This window comes from Nelumbo lutea, chromosome 6, assembly GCF_056320005.1.
Source record: "Nelumbo lutea isolate HS-2025 chromosome 6, American lotus-T2T, whole genome shotgun sequence".
NCBI classification, from domain to species: domain Eukaryota; kingdom Viridiplantae; phylum Streptophyta; class Magnoliopsida; order Proteales; family Nelumbonaceae; genus Nelumbo; species Nelumbo lutea.
This window is the reverse complement of record NC_142689.1, coordinates 63,939,062-63,950,345: the sequence shown is the minus strand read 5'-3', so window position 1 is coordinate 63,950,345 and position 11,284 is coordinate 63,939,062. Positions and strand designations below refer to the sequence as shown.

General features: G+C 52.5%; 1 protein-coding gene across 1 annotated transcript; it reads left to right on the top strand.

Moving 5' to 3' along the window:
• The first annotated feature begins 486 nt into the window (after window positions 1-486).
• On the top strand, window positions 487-2,025 carry LOC148849252 (uncharacterized). Its single transcript, XM_088948912.1, has one exon. It carries the CDS (start codon window positions 772-774, stop codon window positions 1,708-1,710), a length of 939 nt encoding a protein of 312 aa, XP_088805038.1. The 5' UTR covers window positions 487-771; the 3' UTR covers window positions 1,711-2,025.
• The last annotated feature ends 9,259 nt before the right edge of the window (window positions 2,026-11,284 follow it).

Genomic DNA, 11,284 nt, shown 5'->3' with positions numbered 1-11,284 from the left:
TAGTAAGGACAATTTTATAACTTCAAAGTCTCTGAGGACAACAATACTTTTTTTTCTTGATAATGAACTAAAACAATGATGAAAGGGGGGCAATTGTAGTATTTTTCAAAACTATATAGGAGAGGTTTTTGTTAATATAACCTTAGGGGGGGTTTTATATCTTACCCTAATATTTATCTATCAAAAACAAGATTATAATATTTGACCCAACCCCATGTGGACATAAAAGTAATTTTCCTTTTTTTAATTTTTTGAGGCCGGATCTGCTAACATGATCTGTGTCCGCACATCGCAAACATGATCAATCCCAGTCCAACGGTGCGATATGTGGATACAGATTATGTTGTACTATGCTGAAACACAGAAGCAGTTTTTTGTTGTAAGCAAATCCCGCTACTTTTCGAAAACGAATCCTTTTCAAGTGCCAACGCAATCATGGAGACAGGAAGACTCGTATTTTTTTATTATACGTGTCGTTATCTCGGAAGTCGGAATTAGTATAAGCATTCAATAGTTAAAACTCGGTCAAAAAACTCGATTAAACTCAGAGTCTAAATTTGCCATGAACCTGGGCTGTAAATTATACGACGCGGAATTGAAATGGTGAAGTCCAACTAAACGAAACGAAACGATTTCATCGGAGACGGGACTCCTTTCCTTCAAGCTTCAACCGCACCGAGCGCGCATGGGTCTTTCTTCAAGCTTTTATACTTTTAATTCATTCTCGTGATCACGCCGTAGTATATATTAATTAGCTCAGATTCTTCTCCGATGGCATCGACAACGTTAACTCCCGTCAATCCAAAACCGAGACGAGTTTGTTTCTCCTTCTCTGCTTACGCCAAGAACGTAATCGATCATCTAAAAGCATGCAGGATTCCTGTAAGCGATGGCCTCACGGACGAAGAATTCTCCTCTGTCGAGGCGTCCTTCGGCTTCACCTTCCCTCCCGATCTCCGTTCCATTATTCGTGAAGGACTACCGGTAGGTCCCGGGTTCCCCAATTGGCGATCGTCGTCGTTTCAGCAGCTCCAGATTCTCATCAATCTTCCCAACTTAGGAATTTGCAAAGAGATCTCCAAAGGGACGTTCTGGTGCCGATCTTGGGGTGACGAGCCCGATAACCCCGACGAAGCCTTGGCCCTGGCCAAGCAGTTAATGGAAAAGGCTCCCGTACTTGTTCCCATTTACAGAAACTATTACATTCCCTCCACGCCCAGTCTCGCCGGAAATCCGGTCTTCTTCATCCAAGGTGGACATTTCCGGTACTCTGGCTTCGACGTCGCAGGATTCTTTCAGCAAGTTGAATTCCGGCCGCTGAATTCATCTAAGGTGGAGGCCCCGGCTTGGGCAGCCGAGGCCGCGAGGAGGATTGCGTTCTGGTCGGATTTGGTGGAGAACTGCACGTGTAGTAAGAGAGATTACACGTGCGAGTTGGGGAACGGCAACGGCGTGCTGTACAATTGCTTCAAGGAGGTGAGTTCGAGACTGAGGGAGGGTGGGTGGACTGAAGAAGAAGTGAGAGACATGATGATGATGATGATGGACGGAGAGGATGATCGGGAGCAGCGACGTGTGGTGGTTCTGGAAGACAGAGAGAGCGTGGAGTTGCACGTGCGGTTTCTGTCCCTTACGTTACTTCGAGCCGGGTGGAGCAGCGACGACGTGGTCTACTCGTTTGGGTTTCATGACGGTGGCTGCATCCCATGATCCCAAAACTACGACATTGCTCTTTGCTCCATCGTAACGGTTCAGCCGCACCTGGCCGGCCGGTTTAAAACGGTTCTAGCTGTTCTAAATGGGTGGATTCTCAGTTCTCACAATCTCTCACCGGTCAATGCCAAGTTGCCAACTACCGAGTACCCACCACGGATGGATTCACGGGTCTCCAGTTTCCAAACAGTCCAACTCATTCATCCAAACTTGTCAATCATGGGCCCATCACTCTAATTCTGTGGGACCTCCTTACTTGTCCCCCATTTGATTATGATCAAGACATTATTGCTCTTTGGTTATTTTTGTTCATATCATAATTCGTGTTATTTTTAAAAACCGAACCGGAATCGTTTTGGTCACTGATTTTTGGGTAAATGGTTCAACCATCCAGTATGAATGGTTGGTGATGGAGCGCGATCTGGCTGGTCTTAGCTGTCCGCTACCTTGCTTTCGAACGGGGTAGCAGGGATCCTGAAACGGGAGAGATGGGAAAGCTCCGGGGGGAACCCGGTGTAGAGGCTCCGAAGCTCAAGTTAGAATCTTTCAAAAGCAAGGTAATACCAGATAGCGCAAAGTTTGCATACCTCCGTTGTCGGGGGGCAGGGGGCTCTTATAGTCGCTTCGCGTACTCGTCCCGAGGCCCTTATCAGATCGGGTATGATTACCCTTGCGCTTGTCAACTCGGCCGTCGTCCCTTCTGTTGAGACAGAACCGTCACTGCCTAACCGTCACTGCCTAACCGTCTAACTGGAGATGGCGGCATCAGTGGCGGTGGCAGGTGGCCGTTTAGAGTGCTGCTACCAAAACGTCAGATCCCAAGTCAGTCAGGCGTGGCACCCTCGGGCACGGACTTCCCTGGTGCCAGGCATGGTACGACTTGTTTGGCTTTGGTGCCTAGAAGATGATGCGAAGTGCTGAGCGAGGCGGTCTTGAGCTCGGAGGTATCCCGAGCTGTTACAAGGTGGGTCAGTTTTGTGAAATCTACCCCGAGCTGTTACAAGGTCAGTTCGGCGAAGTCTATCCCGAGCTGTTACAAGGCGGCAATTCGGCGAAGTCTACCCCGAGTTGTTACAAGGTGGTCAGTTCGGCGAAGTCCATCCCGAGCTATTACAAGGAAGGTTAGTTCGACGAAGTGTGCCCTTGTTCCCGCCTACGCTTGACCCCTTTTGCCGAGCTGTCGTTTCTGCCACGTGTCTCATAATAAAGAGGTCGGGCCAAATCTTCCTTCATCAATTGCCCCCCACTCCTTGCGCCGAGGGCCTTGCCATGGTGCGGGGAGTTTTCACGAGGTGGTTGTAGATTTGTCCCGTCCTTCAAACCTTCACTGTACGAGACGCTTTTGCTAGGGTTTTTTCGGTTTTCGAGAAGGCTGGACACGTGCCTTACTCAAGAACGCTGGTGGTTGTGACAGTGCGTTTTAAATTTCAAACCAACTCGCGCCGTTGGGACGTGACAGCGGGTCATTTCAAAAAGGCACGCCACTACTGTACGTACGCCGTCGACTGTCAGGGAGACGTGCGGCGCGTCAGATTCGAAAAGACGCGTGTCGAAGCGACGTCGGTTTCAAAAAGACGTGCTGACGTTTCACTTTTTTCGGAAAGACGTGCGCCAATCACGTCTCGACTTTAAGGGTTGCGCGGTTGGTAAGAACGTGGGCCGTCGGATCGTCTTCAGCCTGCACGGTCGATTCTTGGTTACTGTAGCTATAAATAGCGGGGGACCCCGGTTGGTTTGTCACTTCTGCGGTTGTCTATCGAGTTCGCGTCCAACCTTCCAACTCGCGTCTGAGTCTCTTCCAGCTCGCGTCAAGGCTGGTTATACAGTCTTCACGGTTCTTTAGCTTGTTCTTCAAACTTTCCGGTGAGTACTTTCTTGAATCTATCTTTTCCCCAATGTCTAGCTTTGATAGCTCAAACGATTCTTCGAGTAGGGCCGACGTAGGTTCCACCAACCGAGTCGTGTCCCCAGACTGCCTCAGTGATCCCGAGGTGGAGCTTGAAGACTATGAACTAGTGGGCCGAGTTGCTTCGGGTAGTTTGGCGTCTACCTCCCGCCGAGGTCGGATGCTAGACAGGTTTGGTCCTTCGACCATGACGCCTGAGGGGCTTCAATCCATACTTCTGTCCTACAATCTTCCTGGGGGGTACACATATTTCATTCCTTCGGGTATCTTTCCTTGGGAACACGGTCCCGACGAGATCGTGATTTTTTTAGAGCAGCTCGCCGCAGGGTTGCGACTTCCTTTCCATCCCCTCCTCGTCGAAGTCATAAACCACTTCGATGTCACCATTGGCCAGCTTCATCCGAACTCTATTTGGAACCTGGTGGGGACGATATCCCTTTTTTGCGAGCAGAACTTTCCCTTGGACTTAGAGATATTCTCCTCTATCTTGATGCTCAAGAGACAGGTCGGTCCTCTTCCTGGGGGGAGACGGGCGTATTACCTTACTCCTCGCCAAGGCTTTAAGCTTCTACACAATCTCCCTAACAAGGTCCCGGTGTGGAAGCGGGACTACTTCGGCGTGCGAAGTGCACAAGGATGGCCCTTTCAGACCGGGTGGGGTGAGGCCGCTCCCGACTAGGGCGTAACTCTTGATAAAGAGACGGTGAAGGGTCTTCGGCAGTGGGCACAGCAAGGCTTAAAGTGCCACCACTACTTAACGGAGGCTAAGCTTTTTGCAGCCGGCCTGAGTTCGGGTAGGTTTCTGGCCATGCGGTTTCTTGTTTGCTCTGTTCCTTCATTTTTTCTGATGTCGATTTCATTCTGCAGGTGTGATGGATGCGGAGAGAACTCGCGGCGGGCGTTTGTTCCAAGGTATGAAGAGGAGGAAGCGGGTCGCCAAGCGAACTCGTAACGAGCTGCCCCTGGATGAGGAGCCCCAAGCCCCAGACCATACGATAGAGGATCTGCCCAGGGAGCCCGAAGTGACTCCACCGGTTCACGAGACTGCCGGGGCGCCTTTCGCTGAAACCACTCATATGGGCGCTCCTGCGTACTCAAGTGCTCCTCACTCCGGGTCTGCTCATACGCGGGCTGGGCCCTCCGGCTCGGGAGCTCAAAGGGAGTTTAGGAGCATGTTGATGCCGAACTACGCTCTTCAAAAGAGTAGGGATGCTACTTTCCCCGAGGAGGTCGCGGCGTGGACCGATCTTCCACTGAATCAGGTCGCTTGCCGTGCCGTAACACATGCCATGGTGGTGAGATTCTTTTTTTTTTTTTTTTCGTTGCTTCTGTTGTCTTTTTGCTCACTTGTTTCTTTCGGTAGGTGAATTCTTCGATTCATGTCTTGGCGGCCCAAGTGGAGAGGAGCTCGCGATAGGCGCGAGCTGCTGAGGCTGCTGCTCATGCTACTGAAGAAGCCTTCCGTGCTGCTGAGGCAAATACCCGGGCTGCTGAGGCGGCTGCTTACGCTGCTGAAAAGGCTGCTCGCGTTGCAATGGCCAAACAGGCGAGGTCTCAGCGTGACGCCGAGGCCATGGGGTAGTTGTCAAGCACATGGTGGACTTGAAGTTGGATTTGCAGCATCAAGTCGAGTATCTTCAGGAGGACATTAGGGAGAGAACACAGATTTTCTCCCAAGGCATTGAAGACGCCAAAAAGAAGGTAGTTGAAGACTACATTGCCTCCCCACGTTTTGACGATCTGATGGTGGACTCTTACAGGAGGGGGTTCAAGTTGAGCCGGTGGATGATCCAGAATACATACCCCGACCTCGACGTAAGTGCGTGCCATAACCACTTCGCACATAACTCAAGAGATGGCCAATGCTGCCGATGGCGAGCCGGACTCTGAAGGAGAGGCAGGGCCTTCGGGTGTTGTTGAAGTGCCTTCCGATGGCGAAGAAGTGGCTCCGGGCATGTAATTTTTTTTTTTTGCCAGTGTACTTTTTCTTGCAATGGAGTGTCTTTTTTCCCCTTGCTCATCTTCCCCGAGCTGTTTCTTTGCCGGTTTTTTAGATTTCCGTGGTCTTTTATGCCGCGATCTGATTTTTTGCTGAGCTGATAATGTGTTGAAGTTCCTCGGCTTGCCTTGTGGCACATGGCCTGATTTCGTCCACTTCGCTAGGTGGTTTATAGGTAGTATCGCCTGAAGTTCACGATGTTCCACATTCGGGGTACTCGTTTGCCTTCCAATGTTTCAAGTTCATATGCGCTCCCGAGCGCTGTTCTTACTTTATAGGGCCCTTCCCAATTAGGTCCAAGCTTGCCGACGCCGGGTTCGGGCACCATAATTTTCCGAAGGACCAGGTCGCCGACTCGGAAGCTTCGTTGCTTTACTCTGCTATTGTAGTAGCGAGCTACCTGCTGCTGGTATGCCGCTGTTCGGATGTGCGCGAGGTCCCTTACCTCGTCTAATAGGTCGAGGTTGGTCCGTAACTCGTCTCCGTTCGTCCGATCGTCGTATGTTTCTAATCGCAACGTTGGTATTTCGATTTCCGCCGGGATCACCGCTTCAGTGCCGTAGGTGAGGTTGAAGGGGGTTTCTCCCGTGGCTGCTTTTTCGGTCGTTCGGTGAGCCCATAAGACACTTGGTAGCTCTTCGGCCCACAATCCCTTAGCTCGATCCAAACGTGCTTTTAGTCCGCGCAGGATGGCTCTGTTCATTACTTCCGTCTGACCATTTGCCTGTGGGTGCGCGATTGACGTGAAATTTTGCCGGATCCCCATGTCCTCGCACCACTCTTGGAACTTGATATCCTCGAACTGTTTGCCGTTGTCGGAAATTAGAACCCGAGGTAATCCGAACCGACATACTATGTTCTTCCAAAAGAAGTTCTGTATGTTTTGGGCCGTAACAGTTGCCAGAGGTTCGGCTTCTATCCACTTCGTAAAATAATCTACCGCAACAACTAAGAATTTTCTCCCGCCTGTTGCTGGTGGGAATGGCCCAAGGAGGTCGATGCCCCATTGTGCAAAGGGCCACGGGCTGGCGAGGTATTTGAGGTCGGAGGTAGGTTGATGGTGGATGTTAGCGTGCTTCTGACACTTGTCGCATTTTTTGATGAGCTCGACAGCTTCTGCCTTCATCGTTGGCCAGTAGTATCCTTGTCGAAGTGCCTTTTGGGCGAGTGCTCTGCCCCCCAAGTGTCCGCCGCACAGGCCTTCATGAGTGTCGCGGAGTACAAACTCGGCTTCGGTAGGTCGTAGGCACCGCAAATAGGGGAGCGTGTACGACCGTCGGTATAACCGTTCGTCTATTATGACATATTTGGCCGCCTGGCGCTGCACCCTTTTGGCGGCATTGCATTCTACAGGGAGGGTTCCGTCGATCAGGAAGCTCGCGAGTGGATCGATCCAACTCGGCTCTGCTTCTAAGATGGGAGCGACCTCCTCTATCCCCCTGAGAATACTAGGCCGAGGTAAGTCCTCTATGTACACAGTTCCCATATTGTTGTGACTCGTGCTGGCTAACCGGGACAGGGCGTCGGCCTCAGTGTTTTCGGACCTCGGGATTTGCCTGATGATGTGTGACCGAAAGTTGAGCAGGGCTTCTTTTACTTTGGCCAAATATGCGATCATGGAGAGATCGCGTGCTTCGTACTCGCCGGTAACTTGGTTTACCACGAGCTGAGAATCGCTGCAGATGACCAAGTGTTTTGCCTTAAACTTTCGCGCTAGGTCCAGCCCGGCGATTAGCGCTTCGTACTCTGCCTCGTTGTTGGATGCCGCGAACTCAAAGCGTAGCGCGTACTCTACTTTTGTGCCGCTCGGGCCGCACAAGACTATTCCAGCTCTGCTGCCCTGCCGGTTCGAGGAACCATCCACGTGAAGGATCCAGGGCTCCTCATCCCAATTCGCTCTTCGCCTGATCAGGAGAGATGCCACACTGGATGCTACTTCACGGGGTTCAAACTCTATGGGCTCAGGAGCTCCGGGTACGCCGTAAATGGGGACCTCGGGCTCGACCTGTGGGGCTTCGTGGCTGAAAATGCACTCGGCGATAAAATCTGCCAAAGCTTGGGCCTTGATAGCGGTTCTCGGTTTGTACTGGAGATCGTACTCGCTGAGTTCGATGGCCCATTTCGTCAGTCGACCGAAGACTTCGGGTTTGAGTAAAACTTGTCTAAGAGGTTTGTCAGTTAGGATGATGACTGTATGAGCCTGGAAGTATGGGCAGAGTTTCCGAGCTGCTATTACTAGGGCGTATGCTAGTTTTTCTATCTCCGGGTACCTTGCCTCTGCTCCCTGCAAAATTTTACTAACATAATATATGGGTCGTTGGACCCGGTCTGTTTCCTTTATTAATACCGAACTGACCGCCTCGTCGCTCGCCGAGAGGTACAGTTGTAAGACCTCGCCCACCTCAGGCCAGGCTAAGGTTGGTATACTAGCGAGGTAACCTTTTAGTTCGTCGAACGCGAACTGGCAGTCCTGGGTCCATTCGAACCCTTTGCCTTTGACTGCCTTGAAGAAGGGTAGGCAGCGGTCTGCTGACTTAGATAAGAAGCGGCTTAGAGCGGCTATGCGGCCGTTTAGCCTCTGGACCTCTTTTACTTTCCAAGGTGGTTTCATATCTAAATGGCTTTTATTTTGTCCGGGTTGGCCTCAATACCGCGCCGATTGACAATGTAGCCTAGGAACTTGCCCGAGGTGACGCCGAAGACACACTTGTTGGGATTCAACTTCATGCTAAAGTGTCGCAGGATTTGGAAAACAGAATCTAAGTCTTGTATTAACTCTTGTGAAAACTGAGTTTTGACAACCATGTCGTCTACACAACACTCTATCTTCGTACCAATCAGGGGCCTAAATAGCTTATTTACAAGTCTTTGGAAAGTTGCCCCGTCATTTTTTAGTCCGAAGGGCATGACTTTGTAGCAATACAGGCCGAACTCGGTAATGAAGCTGGTTTTTTCCTCATCGGATAGGTCCATCCTAACTTGGTTGTAGCCCGAGTAGGCGTCCAGGAAGCTTAGCAACTCGTTTCCCGAGGTCGCGTCCACTAGGCGGTCAATTCTGGGGAGGGGGAAGCAATCTTTCGGACAAGCTCGGTTCAGGTCGGTGTAGTCGACGCACATGCGCCACTTGCCGCTTGCCTTTTTTACCAACACCGGGTTGGCCACCCAGCTCGGGTAGTGGACTTCCCTTATGAAGTTTGCTGCGAGGAGCTTCTCAACCTCCTCGTTGACCGCTCTCCAGCGTTCTGGGGCTAAGTTGTGTTTCTTCTGTCTAACGGGTCTGACTACAGGGTCAGTATTAAGTTTGTGAGTTATCAGTCTGGGGCTAATGCCGGGCATGTCGGCCGCGGACCAGGCAAAAATATCTAAATTTTGGAGTAAAAAACTTACCAGTTCGACTCGTAGGGGATCTTCGATGGAAGCTCCGATGCTTAGTGTGCGAGCTGGGTCCGTAGCTGAAGCCGGGATTGCGACTGTTTCCTCCCTAGGCGAAGCTCGCTCCTCACCTTGCTCCGCCGGCCGCTCCAGCTCGAGGTCGTCCGCCGCCCGTAGGACATGCGTGATCGGCCGCCCTATTATGGCATTGTATGGGGAGGGGGTCGCGACTACCAGGAAATCATGGTTGAGTCTGACCGCACAAGGCCATGTGCCGATTTCAACAGGGACAGTTATTTTCCCGAGGGGCCTAACTTCCTCTCCGCTGAAACCTACCAGGGGAGTGTTCGCGGGCTTCAGCTCGCTCCTCTTTAACTGTAGCTGGTCAAATGCCGATTTGAAGAGGATGTCCGCTGAGCTGCCCGAATCTACGAATACGCGTCTGACCTCGAAATCGCTGATCCTTAGCTTAATGACAAGCGCGTCATCATGGGGGTAGTGGACTCCTCGCGCGTCGTCCTCCGTGAAAAAGATTGGCTCTTTGGTCTTTGGCCTCTTTGGGGGGTTCCTTTCTTCGAGGGCCACTTCACGAACTGAACTCCGGGCTGCTGCCGAGGTACACCCCGCTACTACGGATCCTCCCACTATTACATGGATGGTTCCCCGAACTGGCCTCTCTTCCGGAGGCTGCTTCTGCAACGGTTCGGTAGGTCTGTTGCTAGACTCGGGTGCATCCTTTTCTTGCTCCCCTTGCCGACCTGCTTTATTGTTATTGTTGTGCTGTACAAAATTTCTCAAGTATCCGCGACGGATGAGTCCCTCTATCTCGTCCCGGAGGTTATTACACTGTTCGATGCTATGACCATGGTCTCTATGGAAACTACAATACAAATTCTGGTTTCTATCGTTCGGATTTCCCTTCAGGCGAGGTGGCCACTTAACGTACGGAGCGTCTTTGATCGTCATTAAGATCTCTGTCTGCCTCGTGTTCAACGGCGTGTAGTCCGTCCGAACTGCTAAGGGGGCCCGGAAGGACTGGTTTGGCTTCGGCTCCCGGGTCAGGTTTTTTCTACTCACCGGGTTGGAGAGCTCGCCTTCTCTCTTTCTTTTCTCGTTCCCGCCTTCGGTTCGTTGGTTGATTTCTTCCTCAGTCCTCATGAACTTATCCGCGAGTTTGAGGAATTCGGCCACGGTTGCGGGCTGGTTGGCCACCATGTGCCATTTGAACTCTTTGTGCGTCACCCCTCTTTTGGCCGCCGCGAGCTGCACTGTGGGGTCCAACCGTGGTATTTGCAAGCACGCCTCGTTGAACCGCTTGATGTAGCCCCGAATAGACTCTCCTTCTCTTTGGACCACTCCGAAGATGCTTTCCTCTGTTCTGGGGCACCGTCGGCTGGTGACGAAGTGTGTGGTGAAGACTTGCACGAACTGGGCCCAACACTTTATCGACCCGGGAGCCAGGTTCCTGTACCAAGTGCGGGCTACCCCCCTGAGGGTGGTGGTAAAGGCCACGCACATGCACGATTTGCTAGCCCTGGCGAGGTGCATTTGCGACTGAAAGGCGTCAACGTGGTCGTTGGGGTCGAAGGACCCGTCGTACTTGTCCAGAGGTGGGAGTTTGAAGTCTCTGGGTAAGGGGACCGCCAGGAGCTCCGATGCGAGGGGGGAAGGAACGGAGAGAGCCGGGGTAGCCCCTACCTCGTCCGAGCTCGTGGCTTTGCCTCTGACTTCCGACAAGGCGCGGGTGGCGGTCTGGCGACTTCGCCGGCGCCTTCGCCGTTGAGCGGGCCTTGTGTTGGCACTGCTGACCTCCGTGTTACTGAGCTCGATGGGCCCGGAGTGCTGGTAGTCCGCCGCCAGGGCGCTGAAACGATTTTCGGTGAGCGGGAGCTCGGGCTTGGAGCGCCGGGGTGCCGACCTCGCGGGCGAGGTTCCCGACCCACCCGCGGGTTGCGAGGCGGGGATGACATTTCTCTCTCTTCGGCCTGGGGACGAGGCCTGGCTGTTGGGGTGGTTTTGGGGCCGAGAGGCCTTCGCCTGGCGGGGGCGCCCATCCTGCGGGGAGGCCTTGATCAGCCTCGGAGCGGGGTGGCGAGGTGGAAGTAGTGGTTGGTTCAGTGGCAGTTGGGGGAACTGCTGTTGGTAGTGATACTGGGAGATGTTGTGCAGCACTTGGTGCTGGTGAAGCTGGTGTTGCTGGAACTGTTGCATTTGGGCTTGCATTGCCCGCATGCACTGCACCAGGTCCTCCAACCGGTCTTGGCAAGCTGCCAGGGGGACGGCAGTTGGTTCAG